Source organism: Cyanistes caeruleus, chromosome 3, assembly GCF_971803275.1.
Source record: "Cyanistes caeruleus chromosome 3, bCyaCae1.hap1.1, whole genome shotgun sequence".
Taxonomy (NCBI): Eukaryota; Metazoa; Chordata; class Aves; order Passeriformes; family Paridae; genus Cyanistes; species Cyanistes caeruleus.
Genome location: NC_141703.1, coordinates 8,775,610 through 8,798,455, shown reverse-complemented (window position 1 = coordinate 8,798,455; position 22,846 = coordinate 8,775,610). Strand labels below are relative to the sequence as shown.

At 39.3% G+C, this 22,846-nt stretch overlaps 1 protein-coding gene across 2 annotated transcripts in view; it reads left to right on the top strand.

Moving 5' to 3' along the window:
- SYTL5 (synaptotagmin like 5) overlaps window positions 1–22,846 on the top strand; it is a 59,487-nt gene that overhangs the window by 18,788 nt on the left and 17,853 nt on the right. The window contains exons 4-10 of one of the 2 annotated variants that reach the window (XM_086879757.1): window positions 6,089–6,201; window positions 7,447–7,579; window positions 9,403–9,528; window positions 12,244–12,382; window positions 13,697–13,826; window positions 15,626–15,732; window positions 19,606–19,698. In XM_086879757.1, the coding sequence (XP_086735883.1) occupies window positions 6,089–6,201; window positions 7,447–7,579; window positions 9,403–9,528; window positions 12,244–12,382; window positions 13,697–13,826; window positions 15,626–15,732; window positions 19,606–19,698 (841 nt within the window). The remainder of the gene's footprint in view (window positions 1–6,088; window positions 6,202–7,446; window positions 7,580–9,402; window positions 9,529–12,243; window positions 12,383–13,696; window positions 13,827–15,625; window positions 15,733–19,605; window positions 19,699–22,846) is intronic. The other variant, XM_023923515.2, reaches the window with a different exon arrangement.

Genomic DNA, 22,846 nt, shown 5'->3' with positions numbered 1-22,846 from the left:
AGTGGATTTATGTCCAGCTACAAAAAAAAAGTGGCAAACTGCAAGCATGCTCATTTTGATTTGAAGATTTGAAGAGCAGTAATTTCAAGACCAATTTTATAAATATGTGGTAAAGCATAATATTATTGTCTGAACAAATTAAAAAACCCCATGCACGACATAGTAACATGATGGTGGGTGTAGGGGTGAGATACCAGTTCATTTAATAATACAGTCTCTTTGTTCATCTGTCAATCAACTGGCAACAAGAGAATCTGATTTCTATAAAATAATATTTAGAGTATTTCATCTGCCATTTCTCCAGAGACAGACTTGCCTGAAAAATAGCTGATGGTGATGGGGAAGCTTGTTAAAAGACATTAATTACATCCTGAAAAGCTTTCCAAAAAAGAGATTTAGTGAATTTGAGGAAAGACATTTGAATGTGAATAGTGAGAGAGGTTCATCAGTATTTTTAAGTATAACAAACAGATTTACATGTAATTTGCCTTACAGTTTACAGTTACTGTCAAAGGATATCTCCCTTGAATGTCCATAATGAGAATTACATCACTCGGTTGGATTTTGCCCCTCATGGGTAAAATATACCAGGTAAAATATAAAGTCTCAAGAGAAAGCATTTACAGGTCAAGAAGGATTAGAGCTGTCTTCAGCTAGACCATTAGTTCTCCAGCTAAGGTCAGAGAACAAGACAGTCCTTATCCATGTGATTGTGTTTGATAGTCAGGTTGTTGCACTATTTAATGAGCCCATATGTAGTGATGCACTTGAAAGAGGAATCTTTCTGCTCCACACCCTGCATACAAAGAACTGAGGTCATCAGGAGCTTTCAAACGTGGGTGTTTAAAGAGAAACTTTCCATTTAAGTCTCTTTTCTTCCCCTTGCATCTTCTTAAATTATGACCAGTTTTTGTTTTAAATTTGGCAGACAAAATGATCAATAGATAGTAAGTATATCAAGGAAATAAAGTTCTTCCAGCTGTCTTCTGAAAGGCATATTTCACACCTTGATACTGTCTCTGTTTCTTATTGCAAGTGTGTCTAAGTATCTGAGAGCACTGCCTTTATATATCAAATGCCTAGGTAACCCAAGTTATTACAGCAGAATAAAGCAGTAATGGAAAATTTATCTTAATCTCTGAAATAATTATGCTGTCTTAACATGTCATGAAAATTCATCAGTATCTCTTAGTAACATTTATTCCCATTAGGAGCCTAAAAATAGAGGCATTTCCAATGTTTTAGTATGCAAATGATTTTCAAATTTCTTATAATTTTAGTAACTTCAGGCAAGTTTGCCTTCTTTTCACAGGGTCAAAAAATCTGTTTAACAGCCTCAGAGCATAATAAAACTTAGAGTGGAATTAATTTATGTTGTAAAAATATTCTGTGGAATTGAGTACATAGAAAGATGAGCGTATGTGAGGGTGTATGATAAGGGCTTTGGTGTTTTCAAACACAGGCTGCATTTTACCCAGCCTTTGGTTTTGCCTTTTTTCCCACATTTTCTTCCTGAGGAAGTAAAATAACTTGAGGGGATAGAAAGGGAAGTAGGCTGAATCTTTTGTTTCTGCTGTGATTGTGAGTTAGACAGGATGATCAAATGGAAATGAAACCGTTTTACCAGTGTGGGGCTTTTCCCTAAAGAAATAATTGAAAGCAACAATTGGATCTGTCCTTTTAAATGTTTTTTTTTTATTATTATTAACTGGGGCATTTAACCATGAAGTGCCTCACAAAAATGAGAGTGGAAAATCTGAGTTTTTGACAGGGTCAGGCCTGCAATAGCATAGGTTATGTTCTGTTTTCAAGCAGCATGTCATTAATTTGCTTGGTAGGAGATCACAGAGGGGGAAGAAGCACGGAACCATATCCTGCTCCCTCTTACATGATGATGTGAGTAGGTGGATCAGTAATAAGGTAAAAGGACTTTAGCAGATACCTGAAGTGTTTGTACTCAATTTAACTGTTTGAATGTTAATTTTCCTAGCTCTTCTGAGCGTAGGAAAGAGCAATCATGCAAAAATTGTTTTTATTACAATTTTTAACACCGTTTTCCTTCTTTTTAGAACTACTGACTTCAGCATGTGTGGAACACCTTGGAAGGCCAGGCTAAATCCTGTTTTGGTAGAAATAAAACATGTTGTTTACATCATGGGCTACATCTACCTGGGAAAGTAAAGAAAATGCACACACATATCATAATCTGCAGTCAGTATGGATCTTGGGCCCATTTTGCAAACAACAAAGCCAAACCTGCAAGCACTGATTCAATGTACTATTGTGTAAAGCTCTTGTTTCTTTTCACCTGAAACAGTTCTTTAGACAGAAAGGGTTCATTTAAATGCTGTAGAAAGATAGTGCATCTTTCTTCTAACTCAGTAGGAGAGACTCCCCTTGTCACAATCGCATGAAAATAACATTATTATTATAAAACTGTTTAGGTCTTGCTCTTCAATTCTTTGATTCAGAATGTCAAATGCAATTATTAAATTCAAACTTCAAGTCAGAGACTTAGGCAATCAATTGATGTGAAGTAATTTATATTTATGAGTAGAACAAAAAATCTTTTAATAGGTACTCCTGACATGTATGAGTGATAAGGATAACATGAACACTAGTCTTTGTATGAATTGTTCAGCATACATGGAAAATACATCCAGTACCAGTGCACTAGAAATTCAATGCTGCAAAGCTTGGGGATTTTCCCTTTATTTCATTAGAAAGTGATATTTTTGTAAAAATTATCTGTTAAGTAAGGCAAATTTTGCAAAAAAAGGTCTGCAAGCTGAAGTCAGGATCTCAAGACAGTCTTGAAGCTCTGAAGTGAGGGTTGAGGCCTCTCTTTTCATGCAGCACTTGCTGGCTGTCAGTGCCTGTTGTTTTTTCCCTTTCCCTGTGGATAGACAGGGCTGGCCAGAGGGGTGAAGCACCTGAATAAAACAAGTGCTCTTCTGCTATATTATTATGTTCTGTGTTGTTCTATTATAATATAGCAAGTGTTATTCTTCCTCTGTTTGCCATGCTTTGTGCCTCTGTTGAGGGAGCTGTCTGTGTTTTGCCTCAGACCTCATTATTCTGGTGAAGTCAGAGCAGAATGGGTGTGAGTCTCTTCAGAGTATCCCTGCCAAGGAGCTGGCACCTCATTAAAAACGTGGATCTTAATAACATCAGTCTGATGAAGAGGATGGGCATTCAGTTTGCTGTCATTACCTGAATGGACACATGGTTCAGCCCTGTCAGTGTAGTGCCTGTCACACCCCTTTGCCTGCTCAGCCCTGAAAAAGGGATTTGCACCTTCCTCTTTCCTTGGGACCCAATTTGTGTTTGGCAGCAGCAAATTCCTGGAAATTCCCTTGCTAAGCAAGAGGGCACAAGCTGTGTAATTTGGGGCTGTGTGGTAGTGGCAGGTTGCAGATAGCAGAGTGAGATTAGTAAAAGAAGTAGATTGCTTAGTTCTCCTTTGCCAGAAGATAAAGGGATCGAGTGTTGTTGCCCAAATAAACTAATTTATCCCTTCCCTGCAAAGCTTGTGCTTGGAGAAAGATGAGTATTGGGTCAGTGGTTACACAGGAATGGCAAGAGGATGGGAAATTCCTTGTGCACAGTGGTCCTTCCTCACTCCCAGCCTGGTGCCAGCCTTTCCCATCTTGGCTGCTTCACTGCCAGAGAGAGAAGCAGCAGAGGCTGTTCAGAGGGCGTGGGACGGAGTGGGGACACAGAGAGAGACTGACAGTGAGCTCTAAGGTCCCATACCACAGTGGAATGGAGGAGAGAAGGGCCTTCTGCAGGGATGGATGCTGAGGGAGGATCTGCCTCCACCAGCAACACCACTGCTGATCCTTCCTGGCACAGTCCTCCACCCGCTTCCTTCCCGGTCTCCTTCCACAGCTGCCCCAAGCATCCCTCCCTTGTCTGCAGCTCCTTTGGTCTCTCCAGCCCCTGTGGCTCTCCCTGAGCTCCTGCTCCTGCTATTGCAGGGTCAAATCTCCACATCAGATCACAAAACTACTGGACAGTAAAACAAGCAGATGCTCTGCTCTCAGCCACCCTTCCACCCTGGATGAAAGCCCCTGGGCACCTGTGATGCACCAGAGAGGTTTTCTCTCCCTCATCACTATTCACATCTGGCCAGAAAATGTAGGGGCTGGCTCTCCAGGAGCTCTGTGGCAAAGAGCTGCCCCTCCATGAACCACAGCAAGCCAGGTGGGTGTCACTATCAGGGCTGTGTGTGAAAATAACTTCAAGGTTTGGTTGTAAAAGCCTGGAGCTTTGTGTGGGGCAGCCTCCAAATCTGCTGAAACCCTGGGTGAAGGTCACAGCTCCTTTAGGCTGTCAGAGCTGGGAGAAGGGTGAAGATGCTCCTCTGGGTATGGATGTGGGCAGTGTTCTGTCTGACCTTGATCAAGTTAAGTGCTTCTGGTAAGATATCAGGTGAAATCTCCATCCAAGGGGAAAGCAGCGCTTGTGGAGTTCCATGGTCAAACTTGAAAGCAACTGAGGAAAAAAATGAATGAACTAAATAGATCATACTGCAATGTGGTATGTCACTCACATTGCAATGGAATTTGATGGTGTAATGAAAGGATGGTTTGATATAAAACATTAAACACGCCATAAGTCTTGGAATAAAATAACTGCACAGAGAAGTGTGTGCTGTGAGGGAATTCTGAAAATACTCGGTCAGAGAAAAATAACATTTTTCACACCAACAAGACCAGGCATATTTTTTAATGAAGTGAATCCTTTTCAGTGTTTGGAACCAACAGAAGTAATTTAAAAATTATTGGTTGAAGCATAAAGATTTTATTTAATACCCTTCATAATGACTGAGTGATTGTGATGATGAATTATGGAGGGCTTTTTCACTAGGAGTCTGCAGCACCAAGATAAGGCAAAAACCTATTTCTATGCTTGTGGACATGTATTTAGGATTTTGATTTTTCTAATTTTTTTTTTTTAGTGAGTCATGAAAGATGCATGATTCATTAACAGGTGAGGACAGACTGATAATATTAGTTTTTTTCACCAGTGTCAGGATGTTATTCTGTAATTTTTAGTATTTTCTGAAGTAAGACTCCATTCAGGCATGACTCAGAAATAACTTAATAGTGAAGATATTGATCAGTGCTCTAAATCCATCTGTAGTAATTTTCATGCCCAAGAGACTGGATGATTTCTTTTCCGGTAGAGGTTTGAAAGTAAGTTTTCTTATTGAACAGGAAGCAGGAACATATCTGGAGCTAAATCAGGGGGTTATTAGTTTGTTTATTTGCTTTTTATTAGAGTATTCATGATTATTAGCTTTTTGTCATCAATTGTGTGTAGCGAGGCAGTAGAAATGGTGATGCTGTGCCATAGTGAAACTAATTCAGGAAAAATCTAACAACCAACACAAAAATATACCCAGCAAAAAAACCAGCAAGGTCAGTACAGGTTTTTTTTTAATTGCTAGTATAGGTAAAAGAATTTGAAGCCAGAAAAAGCAGCATTATCCAGACCAGCAGCAAAGACAAATTTTCATTGTTCTGAACCACTGACACGCAGCTGACTCATGGCAGCACTGCCATGAGAAGAAACTGGATATAGTGTCAGCATTTAAAACCAAAAATGAAAAATACTTATGCACTTGCAGCTGCCTGTCTATAACCACATAGGGTCCATGAACTGCTGACTCATCCAGCAGGAGCTTTGGTGGGGGATTTTTTCCCTCAATCTACTGTTGCTGTTTCTATGTCTTGTCATTTTGGAGATATGAAAACTGACCCTGAGTAGTTCACAAAAGACTGGGATGACAGAATGTTCTTTGTTTTTTCACAGAAATCTTGTAAATGTGGTTGAAACACTTCTTTGCCAAGTAAATTTCCATCTACTAAAAATTTCTTTCCATTCACAAAGTAAGGTGATATTTTTCTGCAAAGTGTCCTATTATTCCAAGCTCTACAATCAATCTCTTTACATTTTAAACTGTCAAATGTTGTCCAGAATTGATGAACCTGGCAGTTGATTGCTGAAGTGCAGTAGCTTTGCTTGGCTAAGTTTGTTAATGTGCATGTATCCCTGGCTTTTTTTCATTTTCCTTGTACAGAGAGCTACGGATAGTGACGGGAGAATGGTTTTTTGAGGAGAGAGCAAAGCGCTTCAAACAATCAAATCTTGGAACTGATGTTGTCAGACAGTCAATCCTTCACAAATTCCCAGGTAGGGACCTCAAGAGGGAGATTTGCTTGTGCTTTATAAGTTCAAAACATTGTTTCTTTTGTGTTTGACTTGTATTTCTTGTATTCCAGACTGAAGTATTTTAATCTTAATTTTTTTATTTGTGCCTATACAGTGATTTATGAATGATGAATATTCAGGAAAGGCCAATATGAAAGAAGTATCTCTGTGGAGATAGGGAGCTGCTGAAAAGCTCACTTTCCAAACAGGTTGACAGTGTTATTCAGCTGCAAAGCCCAGCAGCAGAGACTCTCAAAGTTCATTCTCAGTTCCTACCAGGAAGTTTGGCTGTATGGAGAGATCTCAGCCTGGTCATTCTTTTTGCCTTAGACTCTCTTAGTCATGATAGTGGTGTGTAAAAATCACTCAAATTTTCTTTTTCAACTGAAGAAGAAAGGTAAATGTGCGCTGCTGTGCTGTCTGCTGGAGCATGGGTTATATCCAGGTTACCTGGTGTTCAGACTTTCCTTTTGCCCAGGTATCTCAAACAAGCTGCACCTGTAGTTTTTAACTACAGAAAATTGTCTGTCTGTCTTGGCCAAGCACAGTCTGGTGTGTGTGAGCTGCTCTGGTGCTTTGCAGCTACCACAGGAGTGAGAAATAGGAGTTTTTGCTGAGTGCTGATGGTTTGTACTCAAGCCCTTCACCCTGAACACAGAAGCTGTTAGGTAATCTCTTTCACATGTAGCATTTATGCCCAGTTTTGTCCCCTAGCTTGTAAGGAGAGGGTCTGGTTTATCACCACTGGAAAAAATACATGGTGCAAACCTGCTCCTTGGAAAATACAGACCTTGCCAATATCACTGTGCTTCAGAAGCTATAAAACTGGCAAGTGTGTAAATTCTTGATATTATGTCAGTGGTCAAATTGGGTATTTCATGATTTGTTACTTAATAGATATATTGAAAAACATATTTAAGCCATTTTCCCCATACTTTGCTCCTAGTGGAACAAACATTTTAATTATGAAAACATTCTTTCATTCAACACAGAAGATCTTGTACATTTGAAAATTAAATTTCAGGTCCTTTGGTTATTAAATATTGTCATTAATAATACAGAAGTGTAGTTTAAGACAAGAGCTGATAATAAGGAACATTTCAAGCTAAAGTTTTATTACCAAGATCCCCCAAGGTTTTTTCATTATCTGTTTTTGTATGTTGTTTGACATGTGCTGTGTTTTCTGTGCAGAAATTCACTTTTTATTTTCTTTCCCCTCCACTGCAGACACAGTTTCCAGTGCAGATGACAAAAGACCATTCAAAGATCAACCCCAAGAGAATGAAGAAAAAAAGCCAGATGTACCAGTCTGCTCCTCAAATGGGCACAGATCTGTTTTTAGCAGACCTAGAAAGATTGGGTAAATCCTTTGGTTTTGTTGTTGGCTTTGGTTTTGGTTCCTGGAGGTTTTTTGAACACTGATAAATCTAAAAGCAGCTGTATATGGTTGGATAGATTTTATTCTGAGCTTTTCCAATCTTCCACATCAGCCTCAAACTTCCTGGGATTAGAAAAAGCCTACAATAAGCATACTTATTGTAATTAGATTGTTGTTTCCTAGGAAATGCAGCAGTAATTATCCTTCAGCTATAAAGGTAGAAGAGAAAAAGTCAATTTTCCTTTTGGAATTTTCTTGTTTCTACTTAAAAGTAACAGAGTGTCTTTAAAGGCACGTTTGCCAGAGAAACAAATGGAAAAAATAGTATTTGTAGGACCTGGTTTTTATGTATACTGGTCAGTTTGACTCACAAAACAAGTTTTCCTTTGAACTTCCAGCTGTGCAAGTACAGCCTGAGACTGTGTGTGTGACAGTGAATAAAGAGAGCTGCAGCTGCTCATCTTGCAGGGTTTACCCCAGTTTGGCTGTGCCCTTTGAGGGGAACTCACTCTCCAGGGACACAGGCAGATGCACTGACTGCCCAAGTGGTGTCTGGACCTAGCTTGAAGCTACTGGGTGAATGGGAAGAAAACCTGGATGGAAGTTCATATCATGGCTGGAGCCTCCATGGTATTTGGAAAACTGTTTGTGTTGAAAGGAAGAACACATTTTTATCAGGGTTCCTAAATACAGGGCAGGGGGATGCTTTCCATGGGTTTTTTACTTCTGAGGAGAGATGAGAATGGAATTACCTGCTCCAGTGACTCCAGAAATTAACTGAAGTTATTTATCTCTCTTTAATATAAGGGGAAAGAGCATCAGAGCACCTCTGGGCTCCCAGGTTACAGTGAAGAAAGAACCAGCCTAGGGAATCCTTTATAATAGATCTCGATTTTGCTCTGAGTCATGCTAAGTGGTAGCTATAGTAAGAGGGCATCAAAGTTTGCTTTTCCAATCCTCCTTCCATTTAAATCCTTTAAGCAAACCAATGAGTCATATTCCCTTACAAGAAACAATTGTTTTTATAATTGTTATTTATTTTAGTGGTGCTGGTTATGTTTGTGGACAGAAGTGTTTTTGGTGGTGACATTCCCCATAACAGAAATTCAATCTTACAAGAATTTGGCTTGTTTTCCTGGTATATTTGGTGGCCTCTTTTAGAAAGATTTTATTATTGTTCCTCTTCCTTGCTTACTTCTTCCTCCCTCATGTTTCACAGTCAGGTATGTTGTGGGTGGGTTTGTTTTAGCAAGGCTTTTTTGGGGTCAGCTGTGACTGACCATGTAATGAGATAACTTATCAGTCTATTGTGGTTTGTAAGGTCATGAGGAATACTATTACTCTGGAAAATTACATTTTATTCATTTCTGTCCCATTAGGCCATGTTTTGCAGGGTAAGGGGATGATGCTATGTTTATTTAGAAATGTCATGTTTGGGGCATTTGATTCATATAATTCTAGAAATATCTAAAGAGAAAATACATATAGCATAAATTTCTAGAGGAAAATATACACACCTAGTCAAAGATACTTTGCTAACTATTAACTATTCCCCCAGAAAAAGACATTAATTTTCACAAAAGGCAGCTCTGGTTCTAAGCTTAAATAGAAGGAATGTTTTATTTTTTTGGTGTCTTAAAATGCAGTTTGTAGTAAATATGATATGTTTCCCCCCCGGAGCCAATTTCATAACCAGATTTGGTGCTCTGTTGACCTTTATATCCAGAGTTGTCCATAGTTTAGATGAAATTAATGGACTGTGCACATGACAACTTTGAAAATCTTTTATTCCCTGCTTTCAATAGGAGGGTTATCAGGGAAGTTACCAAAGGAGAAATTTCCTATGGGAAAGATGAAGGTGAAAGGAACCCAGGCTCAGAGGCTGAGAGCCCAAGTCTGCGTGGTGGCAGATCAGCCCTGTGCTCTGAGAGGTGAGCTGGGGTCTGGGACAGCTCCTGCTGGGACCCACCTGGGATGGGCCAGTGCCCTGGGCTGCTTTGTCTCTTTGGATTCTCAACACAAATGCTCTCTGAGAAACAGAGTTTATGTTCATAAAACTAACAAAAAACACACAACAAACCAAAAAATTATCTCCACTCATATAATTTTACTGTCCTCGTGTTCAGCTGGTGAGCAAGGTCAGTATGTTGTTTTTGTTTTCTGGCTTTGAATTGATTAGTTTTGTTCATGTTACAGAACTGAGGCTCTTTGTTTTTTTCTTTACTAATGAAATGTTAATTAATCATAATTTATGTTTTCTTTTCCAAAGGCTGTTTGCCCTTCTCTTTCCATGATTATCATCCCAGCTATTTTATCATTCTTCTGGGCTTAAGTGATCTCTGCTATTGCCTCTGATGTCATTATAAAATTCCAAGAGCAACATTCCTTTCATGTCCTACCTTCAAACTGAAGCCAAAAGCAGCTCACTTTTCCCTTGTTCAGTTGGATAGCCTACACTGGATATAGACCCACATTCTTTGCTCAGGTGCACACACCTAGAAATTTTACAATTTGCATTGAAAAAATACTAACAATTTTCTGTAAGTTCTAATAGCAATTTCCTGTCTCTGAACTTGTGTTTCTGAGAGACTTCAAAGAGATATGCAGGAACAAAGGATAACAGGTAAAAGGACCATCATGGAGTTTAGTTTGCACATAGATAAACCTTCTTGTTTAAGCAAGAACTTGCTTCTCTTTGTTACCTACAATTCAAATCCCAATTTCTAGATGTTCTGCAATATGCTTAAAGCTGATATTGGTAATATTCTTGACAGTTTGATTTCTTTTTTTTTCCACTGGGTGCTGCAGTACCTACCAGCCAATCCATCTTTCAAACCAGTTGTTTTCTTTAATCCATCCAGTTCACTATTTTTTTTCACAAAGCTTATTGGGCTTTCTGTATCTCACCAGACTCATACCTGGCTTCTATGAGACCAGAAGAAGAATTTTTACTGGTTTTCTGCATTTTCATTAAATAGAGATGAGTGAGGGATCTAAGAGCTGAAACCTCAGGCATCTGGTGTCTGTGCTGCTTAATACTGAGGTTATGCAATGTTAGAAGCTTTCTCTGAGAGTTTATCAGGGTAAGGACAAAGGGATGCTTGTGAAAGGTCTGTCCAGCTCTCTTTGTGTGCCAAACTGCAAGAAAGTCATCATGCAACTAACCATAAATGAAGCCAAAAAATTTTGTTTGGGTGGTGGAATCCAGCACCTGGTAAACTCTCTGTACAGATTAGGAATGAAGTAGTCTGTAAAGACAGATTTTATGTTTGATTGCCCTGCTTCACTTCCACATAAATCATCATTTTCTAGCTGTTTCTCAGAGCCAGAGTGTAAGACTTGTTAAATTAGGGGTATTGAGTCATTATGACAACTTCTTCTCTACTTGTCATCTCATTCTCACCTGGTGAAATTGGTGTCCTGTGCCAAAGTCCAGAGTAACACTGTCAAAAATTTTACCTACCAGCAGGGAAACCAAGAGAGAATTCTTTTTAAACATTTCTGTTTATGAGAAGGTGTATTGAGCTGGGAACAGGGAAACCCAGGCCATAAATTCACCTCTTCTGCTGGTTTATTTCTACTCCAGCAAAAATGTTTACTGCTGAATGCTGTAAATGTTTTTGCTGCTGAATGAAACGGGAGGCTGCATCAGGTCAGGATACTGCTAGGAGAAATAGTGTGGGAATTTCAGGCTCATTTACACAGGCACTCCACCCCACTGCACTCAGTTCTTGTCTACCACAAGGAGAAGCCTGGCACAGTCACAACACCATTTTTCAATTGTCTACTTAACATGTATAAAATGTGTCAAATCCTTAATAGCAGACTGAAATAAGAACTAAGGACACATTTTAAAATAATTTTTATTGTTTAAAAAGGTTAAAAAAGTACAACAGATTACCCTTTCTAACCCTCAGTGTTCACATGGTTTTACCAGTATTTTCTAACAGAAAATGTTCCATGGAAAAAATTTCACCTGTTGTGATGTTAGCAGCTGGGGCCTGGTGTGCTGGTCACAGATGATTTTTTGTCACTTTTACTAACGTGAAACCTCCAAGAAGACCTGTCCAGCCTTCCTAAATCTCTACATTGGTTGAAAGAATCAACCAGTTTGTGTCTAGAGTCATAGCTGCAACATGAACAGGACAGTGAACAAGTTGGTGTTTTTCTGGAGGTAGATGGATAGATAGAGGGAGACACACACACACACACACACAAGGATTTTAGAGTTTCTGGAGATAGTGCTGGCATTAAACAGGCTGTAGAAGTGTCCAGAAGTGTCATGTTACTGTAGTTTACACGGGTGGAAGAGCCTGGCAGGGATGTTTGATGAGTTGTCCCTCCTCCTGCTGGATGTGGGTGCAGTGTGGGTTGAACAAGGACAAACACAGCATCTGCAGCCTGGACAAGAGCTGCCTGCTTGGGCCATCTGCAGTTCTGGTAGACAATACTTGTGTGACTTGTACTTGCAAAGCAATTGTAATTCATCTCTGCCTGTGTTTTTCCTTCCAGGTGATCCCCCAGCCCCTCAGGGCTCTGTTATTCTGGCAAAGTTAGCGCAGCGCTTTTCTTGCAGCGGAGTGCTAGATGAGCTGCCTAGGTTTGCTCACAGCAATAACCCTTCCCTCCTCCTGTCTCCACTGCAGAGGGAGCACGCTTTCCCTGGCCAGCAGCGGTGCAGGAGCTGCTGCAGGACATGCAAGGTGCAGAGGCAGCGCTCCCAAGGCTTCCCTGGCGCGCTCTGCGGCGCTCAGTGCGCGCAGCAGGACCCTGGATTGCAGTGGGGTAAGGACAGGGCTGGGCACTGCCCCAAGGACAGCTGGCACCAAACCTGGCACTGGGCTGGCTCCTGCCCTGCTGGGGGGGTTTGCAGCACAGCAAGGACCAGCCTGACAGGGAAAATCTGATTTCTCCCCAGGGGCCTGTGGAGAGCTCTGCTAGAGCAGCAGAGCTTGTCATGCTCTTATCAGCCATGTGGTTTTGGGTTTGGCAGGCGTTTCTCTTTCGTCTGAAAAATGCTGTGGATATTCAGCATTAGATAATGAGTTACAGATTCTGAACTGGGAGGCACAAGGGATGGGAATAAGCATTTTTTTGGCACTTTGGAGCCTCGAATAAGTGCTGTGAAATAAGGATGTGACTTTCAAGCATGCACAATCCAGCATTTTCCCACTGACTCTTAAGGGAAACTTTGCAAGTCCAGCACTTGCAGAAAATCAGGCCAAACTGATTTTAGTTTTTTTTTCTGGATTTGGACACTGGGCTCTGCATAAATTATTCCATAATGCAAAATGTGTGAAAAGCACATTATCAGAGCAATTCCTCTTGTCCTATTAGGCCTCTTGGGAGGTATTTACCATTAATGTTTGGAAAAAGGTTGATGAGTGTTTCGATCAGAGCCCTGTTGAACGCATCAATTTCCTTTCTTACTTCCAGATACTTGGTCTAACATGTTGTCTTTGCTAATAAAAAAATGTTAGTGTCTATGAAGAGCAGTTTTGGAAGCTGTATATAAGTGAAAGGTTGTTTTTATTTATTTTCTTATTGGCGCATAGACTGACTTGTTTTCCAGTGCATTACATTTGTTTGAAAAATCCATTTAATTTAGATGGAGTTATGTTATTAGCTTTTCTTTTATAGGCAGGTGAGAGGTCATAATGATATCAAGGATATTGGCTTTATTTAAGGTGTTACACTGGCATAATTTAATTAGTTCAAGTATATTTGGTTTTGCTGTGGCTGAAATCATTATGCTAGTACAAAAAACGTAGGTTTTTGTCTTTTGTATTTCTTTTTTTTCTTTCTGAGTTCTGAGTTGAGCTTCTAATAGATTTGAGTGTTTTCTTTCCCTGATACTAACTTTGATTCTTCAGCTGCAAACTCAGAATGTAAGCTAGAATTGCATCTTTGTGCAAATTTTATGTATCATCCATGCTAAGCAAAGCAGATTAGACTGGAATCTAAATTTATTCAGTAGTAGACTGGATGTTAAAGGAGCTTTGGAGTTCTGGAATCTAATAGAAATTATGCTTTTAAAAATTAATAATGAGTAAACATTGGTTTTGTGTTTATGGCATGTGCATTTTTCCTATTGGGCAGGACACTGACTTGGAAAATGGCATGATTATTCCAGCAAGTGAAAGTGTACCTGAGGATTTAGTAAAGAGGCACTGCAGGAAACCATCTGGAACACCTTCCATTGCAGTTTCCAGGGTATCTTTGTCATCAGGCAAGTATTAAGTCTATTCCTTCTTCCTCACAGCCTTTATTATCAGAGGATCGTGCCCATTCTTGTGACTCTGCTCCTCTTGTTCTTAAAACCTGTTGAAAGACCAAATGTAAGTTTCATAAACTAGTTCATTCTGAAAACACTTCTTTTTCAGTAATCAAGTTCATACCCCTTCACAAGTTTTACATTAAAAAATGGGGATACTTACCCCAGAAACTTTGGTACAATGTTATTGTTAGGTAAATCACATGTTCTTCGAGTTGTTTCAAGATTTCATCCACAGCAGCCTGTTGTTCAATCATTCTGTCTGCCCCCCTGTATGAAATACTACCTGTATATAAAATTACTCTGCTGCTGCCATTACATTTCACACCCACTTTGCCCACAAACAAATTTGAGAAACAATGAGTGCTCAGAGAACAAGACCCTCTCAGACTTGTCATCTGTTCATTTTTATATGTGATGCTCTGAACCAGTCAATCCATCTGTAATTTGCCTCATTTCTTTGGAGGCTGGGAGGTAGAAAGGGCCTGCACAGGAAGGTGCTGTCACAGCCACTTGGCAATAATGGATGGAGATGCTCTTTTTCCTCTCTGAAATGTGAGGCAGGAACATCCTGCACTGTTCTGCTTCCCCCAGGCACTCAGGGAGCTTCCTACAGGGCTGATGGAGCGGGTTTGGGTTTGCAGGCTTCTCTCTGAAACACAGCAGGACTCACTTTATTGTAGCTGGATTTAGCCCAAAGCAGAAACCTGGTGGTGTATTCCACAGAGCTAATCCAAAGAGGGAATGTTCTTTACCTCAGACATTTCTGCTTGAAAGCTTTGGTTTCCTTGAGAATATTGTTCAGGGCAGCTCCAGGCAAAGATGTTACAGATGGCTACTTAGGAAATAAAAAATGTCCCGTTCTTGCTACCTTACAAAATAAAGTCTTTCCTGGGAGATAAGGACTGACCTCATGTTACCAGAGCAGATGGATGCTGAGGAAAGCTGTAGGCAACTTGGGAACAGACCTCAGACTCTGCATTGTCTCCTCAGCAGATCTCAAAGGAGAGTGACCTCTCCTGCCACATCAGCTGTAGACCAGGTAGAAAACGAACAGTTAAAAACCTTTCAGATTCCTATGTGCAGGATCTAAAAGTACTCTCTTCCCCCTTTTCTTTCCAAATACATTGAAACAGTACAAAAAAAGATTTATATGGGGAGGACCAAGAGGCCTTGAAGAAAGATTTTTTTTTTGATTTTTTTTTCTATGTCTTATGCTGCAGAGTGGATGAGAGACCTGTAGGACTGAGAGAAACTGCTGGAGCTCTTGAGACTATTTGTTTCCTCTTAATTTCTGCACAAGGAACACTGTTAATGACAGAAGTACTTTCTACATCCACCTGTATCCCCAGTTGCTTGATTCTGATGCAGGTGCTGGGGAGATTTTGGTGGTGGTGGTAGATGTGACAATCACTGTGAACACTTGGACAGGGAGCTTTGCAACACTCCAGGCTGGCAGGATGAAAGTCAAAATCTTCATGACCTATGATATCATCCACAGAAGACAATGACAGTAGATAAATAAATAGTACAGGGGTAAAATTATTGACCAGAAGGCTGAGCAGCATCAGAAAGCATATTTGTCCATTTATCATAATGATGTTCTGTTGCCACAGTTTTTGACAGATAACTAAAATATTGTTCTAATTTTTTTGTTTAAAAACCAATGGGGTTGGGACAATACTTGTACAGAAGTGAGAAGGAATATGTTTGTACAAACTCTAGCAAACACTGAAATTGTTTTTGTTTCCCAGACCGTAGCCGATCTGAGATAGATTTGAGTGAATCGTTCTCTGAAGGAAATGAGGATACCCTGAGCATAAGGAGCAAATCTGTACCTAGTGCCTTAGATCAGGAGCTGGTGAGTTATAAATATGTAAATGTTCATCTGGTGGGAATTCTGTTTGTTTGGACCAGTGAAATCAGGACTGTATGTGTATCTATATAAAATATGGGTAAGGCAGAACATTCTTTCAGGGATATTTAAAGAGTTTTTTAATAGTGTCATCTTCTGAGTATGTTTGCTATAGAGTGATTTCAATGAATAGTCATGGCTCCAGTTTGTTGTTAATTTGCTGGGTGTTTGAGTTCACAGATTAAACAAACCTAGCCTGGAAATAAGTTCCAGGCACTAAAATGCACATGCTCCAAAATTCTGTTAATGCACATTTTCATAAGTTTAAATTTTGAGGCTGAGAAAGTTCATAGTTTAAAGGCTTTAATCTTTGTCTGGTTTGGTTTTCCACTTTCTTATTTTCCACTGGAAAATACTTTCTGTATTTTTAGCAGGAAAGCCCAGCTTTCTGTTCTGGCAATGTTGCTTGCCTCATCTTCCTGTTGACTCTTCCATACACCTCCATGTCTTTTTTTGTGTATTCTATGGACTGCTTTTCCTGTAGTTATTCACAACTTCCATCTCCTCTTCTGCACATATCCAATTTGCAGATGTGCACCAATGTTATAAAAGGATATCCAAGCCTATTAAATATGCATGGGGGGGAGGAGGGAAATGTTATTTAAATAATTATTTGTCTAATCACAATTTATTCTAAAATTTCCAAATGTGTCCTTGTAGCTTATGCATTTTGCCTGTTGTCACAGTCCCACCCTTCCATCTGCTCTTTCCTGAAGAACATTGGCCATGGCAGATGTCTTCCCTTCCTGTAGTGTTGAAATTTGAGTCCTGGTGGAAAATCATGTGTTGGGATTTCCATCTTTTCTTGGATTGGTAGCAGTCAGAGAATGTGCCTGCAGCATTGATTTGGGTTAATTTTTGAGGAATTAACAAAAGACCTTCCCGTGTGTCAAGTGTTGGTGGAAGAAAAACTTAAAAAATAAGTGGCTTATTTTTAAATTGTAATAAAAAAAAGGATCTGTTCTTTACTAAGAAGCTGGAAAATAATGCAGAAGAAAAGCACAAAATTAAAAATACAGATTTTATACTTCTTTGTATCTGTTCTCTGCTCTAATTGACAGCTACAACTTAGATATTTCTCTGAGGCAGCTGCCAGAGATAACAAATCCAGAGAGGTTTTCTATTCTATGATTTTTGTATTCTTAATCAGAGATTTTGTTTTGTATTTTTTTCTTGCTGACTCTGAATGAAATTTCAGATTGCATCTCTGCGACTCTGTAGCTCCTTTGCTAGCACAGGACTCCTCTCCTGTGGCATAACCTTGATTTAGATGCTCTGGAGTCTGGTGCTAATTCCCTTTTAAAATGAATTCATAGCAGGAGTCACAGATCTCTGATTTTATCCATATCCTCGCTTTCTCTGCCTTATGAAATGGACTGATTGCATTCATCAGCTTTTGTGTTACCATATTCGTTTAGGGCAGTTTGTCTCTCAGGAGTCCTTCAGAGTCTTGTCCCATACTCATTATGGATGCAATGTTTTGAGATGAAAGCTGTATTCCTGCTGGAATTTTGTTTATTTGATGCTTGCATGTAAGACACTAAAAGAAAGGTATCTGATGATGGTAACAACAGTTCCTGCAGCCTGAGAAAAGATGGAATTTTACCTCCTTTCCTTCTAGCTGAGATCCTTCATTCACCTGTTCCTGGGTGATGGGAGCTGACAGCAGTGGTATGGGAGCTGCCACATGTCAAAAGGATGTGCAGGTTGCTGGAATTTATCAGCAGAAAGGATGGGAAAAGGCTTTTAGCTACTTTGGTCCCACCTTTATCAGGGAAACCCATAACCCATACAGAGAGATCAGCTGGAAAATGGAATGGATATATTGCTTCTCTAACTTAGTATTGCTTTTGATAGTGAAAAGAGATGAGCCCCAAAACTCACAATTTGTGGTACAGATTTATCAAGGAGCACAGGGAACCAGATAAATCCAGTGTTATGTTCAAGTGTGAGCACATTTTCTAGACAGGTGTGTGTTGAATTCCTGACCAAGTAGTGTTTATTACATGCTCAGCTGCTTTTTTAGGAATAATTGGATGATGTGCATTTCATAGCCCCCACTGGAGAACATGAGATTAATATCCTACTAGCTCTAACTTTAATAAGCTAATAACACCAACCAATTACATAGTTGCAATTCTGTAACACCTCCTGAGAAATATAATCGTTGTGGTGCAAAATAAATTAAGACTGTAAGTTAAATATTAATCTTTTTTTTTAAGTTTTAAATTCCTGCTTGCAGACAAAAATTGATATTCAGCAGTTGCTAGGACTCTGTGAAGCAATGTCAGTATTTGAGTGTCTATACCCGAAACACCCCAGTCTGAAGATGTTACCTCACTTTTTTCCCCCCCTGTGTTTTGCCCCCTGTGCTACTGTGGGCAAGAAAGCAAACTGTGTTCTTGTTCCAAATTTAAAACTAGACTACATCACCTGGCTTCTGATCTCAGTGAGGGGAGTAGAATGGGTGGAGTGGTTTTTTTGTTGTTGTTTTATTTCAGTTTTTTGTGAGGTTTCACTTTTGAATGATCCAGCTGTCTGTCTCCCTGAAATGGTTTGCTCTGTTGTGCCAAGGTCTCCAAGGATTTTTTCTTTTATTTATTTTAAGGTATCTGTTACTTCCTTGTTTTTTTTCTTTGGGGTGCTAACAGTGCCTTCAACAGATTAGAAAGATAAGAGACCAGCAGAGCAAGCTCATGGTAAGGACTTGAAACTAAGTTTTCTTCAGTATGTAAATTTTGGTGATAGCTTCTTCTGATTTCCCTCTGCTCAGCATTCCATATGGCGTAACAATTGGAAAGCAGTAATAGAAAATCACTTGTAGGTGATTTCATACCAGCTCAATCAGTGGAGCAAAGGAGACGAGACATAGAAGCCAGTTTTATGTACAGTATGGCAAATGTGCTGCAAGTTTTTTTATGTAAACTGTGAATTCAACTCTCACAGCACTTCCTGCTGTGTTTGCTGATCAGCACAGAAGTCTTTGAGACTCCTGAACTTGAATACAGTTTTCTCTGTTTAGTTTCAGAGTGAGAGCAACTAAGAGCAATAAGCAGTAGAGAATGAGGTAGCATCCCTATTGCAAATAAGCAGTAGAGAATGAGGTAGGTCAAAAGGTGAGGTTTTTATAGCTGCAAAGCAGTTATAAGGAAGTTGAAAATTTGACTTCCATTAAAATTAAAAGCAAAGTCTTTCAAAATAGGACTGACATAAGGCTTATGGAAACACTGAGTTTTCCAAGCTATGCCTAATAAGATTATAATTGTCGGCTGGCACTTTTTTCATATTATTTTAAGCAAAGTAAGTAAGTATTTTAAGAGTCACATTAGGATCATCAATCACATCTAAATACTTGGTTTCAATTTTGCTTTATTCCTGTGTTTAAACAATGAATTTATTTTTTTTCTGTATATAGGTAAAGTTGTTAAACTTCAGTCTTGCTTATTAAAACTCAAGAACCTATATGAAGCTGTACAATTACTGATTTTCCACATTTTTATTATTAATACAATACAGTAATTTAATTATTTTTCAAAATGCTTATCAACTGGCTTGATATAAGACATGAAATATTTGTGTCAAGATTTTCAGTTCCTAAACAACTGAATCCTGAAACCACTGCTGTCTCCTCCCCTTACACTCTGTGTCTGTGTAGAGATGTGGAAAATGTGAATCAAAATTCCTCTACAGAACAGAATCTGAGTGTACATCATACCATCTTCCTAAAGTGCAAAACTTTTGAAAGAAAACCAAGTGACAGAAGCTGACCAAATACAGTGCAAACAAGACATGACAACTAAAAGCCTGTTTGTCATTTAGGGCTATCTGGAGGAAACAGAAGAAGATATTGATGACATAGTGGCCTCTTGTTATCCAAGAACACATGAACATATGACAAGTGGATTATCAACAGTAAGATCTTGAGTAGAAAATGTGCATTTTCCTTCAACAAAAGACCATATTTCCTCCAGAAAGGAATTTATTTCATGTCATTTATCACATTCATCTTTCATTCTACACTTGAGGAACATCTTTTAACATTCATCTTGATGTTGAGAAACATCTTTTAACATAAGATAGACTTTGTGTTATATTATTAATGTTGTTCAAAGCTAAAATGCTGCTCTCTGCAGGGCATGGAAAGAGAAAACTATTTTGCATACTCATTAGCAGACTTCCTCATATGCTCGGGTTATTATCAAGCTCACATGTGGAGAAGGCAAACCAGAGGTGTTTGCAGTGTGTGACTGCTCAGCTTTGCACAGGAGCACTTGGTCTTAATTAAATTGAAACAAAGAGAGCGAGGCTGTGGGGAGGATTTTCCTTCTCAAACTGCTTTCTGAATTTTTAGGTTCTTGGGACACAAATATTTGTCTATGGGTTTGCATACATTCCACTTCCATGGAATCATTGTCCATCCCCAAAATCAGCTCCTCTCATTCTTCATGCCACCCACATCTGGAGAGTATTTCATTTTACTGCAGGAGAGAGGTGCTTAAGGATTAGGTTGCTGACAATAAAGGGATAGCTGCACCTGATGGTAGCAACAAAATTGGTATAAGAATCCTTGTGCTGTTCATTATGCAGTTTGTTATTCACTGGGAAAAAAAAAAGAGATAATAAAAGCAGCCTTTAACATGTTTAATTTATTATTATCTGCTCAATACTTTATTTTTGGGATCCATGGGCAGCTGATAATATCTTCAGGGAGCCCTCTCTGGCCACTCTTCTTCATAGCTTGTGTCCAAAAATAGCTGTGGACAAAGCTGCAACAAACTCTATGTAGAGTGTGTGAGCGTTGAAGAGGATGAAGAAAGATGAGTCTAAATACTAAAAGGGAGGAGAAATGGTCTATGACAAAAACCAGGGAACTGTCCTTTCTAGATTGCACCCCCATTAGTCTCTGTGCAAGCAGCAAGCAAGGCCAAAGGAATCCCCAGTGAATCTCCTGATCCCAAAAAATGGAGTTGACTGAACTAAAGCTTGGCCTACATGGAGAGGAGCAAGAGCTGAGAATATGAACATCACAGAGCATTTTAATCTCTTAGATCTGGCCATGTCAGACCATTTTTCCCATTGATTTTTGTAGTTCACAGAAACAGACACAGCAGAGAGTGGGGCTCTTCACACCACGCCAGACTTGAGCACCTGTATCCTGTGGACACTGGACTAATTACAGCCACTGAGCCAAGGCTGGCAGTGACTCACAGCCTCCAAGGCCTGCTGGTCCCAGGGATTTTGTAGACAGAATAGTTTTCATTTCCTCTGAATGTTGATAGAACAGTTGCAGGGGCTTAAATATTTTCTCTGTTAGGTCACTCAGTAATTAAGGAACTGCATTTAGAGATCCTGCCCTCTGTGCTTAAGGCAGCATTCTGTCCATGGGATGGGTTTTGTCCTTTGCTGTAGATTTCTTTCTGACCTTTCTCTTAAGCAAAGTGAAGCTTCTCCAGTGCTCTTGGTTTGAGTTAATCTCACATCTCAATGCTCCCGTTTCTCCTTATTCACCATGACATAATTCTTAATGTCACTGCATGCAATGTAAATGGCAAAGCTGTGAATTGCCAGCTGCTTCTCCCTGCAAGAGCAGGGCAATTTTACAGGTTCATTTCTTTATTCCCCTTAAGTGTGTTGATAACGTTTCCCCATCATATTTTTTTCTTCACTTTTTGAGCCTTCTCACGCTGTATGGTTTTTTTATCCTGTGCTGTCAAATGACTGTAAACTATTAAATCACATTGAAATAATATTAATGAACAGTAGACTCATAACTGTATGATCCTTTCCCTTTCCCTTTCCCTTTCCCTTTCCCTTTCCCTTTCCCTTTCCCTTTCCCTTTCCCTTTCCCTTTCCCTTTCCCTTTCCCTTTCCCTTTCCCTTTCCCTTTCCCTTTCCCTTTCCCTTTCCCTTTCCCTTTCCCTTTCCCTTTCCCTTTCCCTTTCCCTTTCCCTTTCCCTTTCCCTTTCCCTTTCCCTTCCCCTTCCCCTTCCCCTTCCCCTTCCCCTTCCCCTTCCCCTTCCCCTGCCATGAATATTTGAGGAAAAGAAAGAAATATTACAGAGGGTAAAAGACACTTGAAATCTACCTGCAACATGAATGAAGTGGAAAGTGGCACTGAAGAGAAACTGTACCTCGATATTAATCTTCTATTTTGTGTTTTCCCAATACTATAGCATCAACTGTGAGTTTTGTCTTCATCCTTCATCCTCCACATATTTATGTGGTGTTGTCAAGACCTACCACACCAGTGAGACTAAAATGTTCCAGTGCCTTACTGCAGCGATATGATGCAAAACAAATATAATTCTTAGTGAAGTATCAAAATGAGATTGCATCCTTCACAAGTAGTTTTCTACTTACTAAACAGGAATATGAGTATTTTCCTTTGGGATTTTACATTTAGTGTATGCAATGTCCAGTGTAAATGCTGCAGAACAGAGTTGAGGGGTGGGGGATAAAAAGTGAAGTGTATCAAATTCTACTAAATCTGTATCATTTTCTTTGTGGTTTGCAAGCAATTCAGAAATTGTCTTTACATAAAGTCAAGGGTCAGGGGCCATCTATTTGTTTTGGATCTTCTGTTATTTTATTTTTTTTCCTAGTCATTTATCCCTTGCTGCCTGCTAACATAAAGACTGAGGAAAAAAAAAGTATTTAGATTAGAGACAGAAGTGTTTGGAGCAGGAAACAACTCATCCACCTCCTTGTATTGGTATAACCTTGGGTTTTTTTTCTGAAGTGGGTGTACAAATTGTTGCGGGGATAACTTAAGCATTTTTTTAGCACATACTGGACTGGTTAAATTCCCTAAGAGTGTAATGAGATATTTTCTTATATTTTAGAGGTGGAAATGTATAAATAGTAAATGGAATTTAGCTCAAGGCATGTTAGAAATTGGAGGAAATACGTCACATTGGTGGTTTGTGTTGATAATTCTCCAATAATTTTAACTAAATTTAACTAGTCCAGTTAATGGAATTTCAGACTATTATAAAAAAGGATATTTAAAAGGACAATTTTAAAATGCATTTTTCTTTTTCTTTCTTTTTTTTTTCTTAAT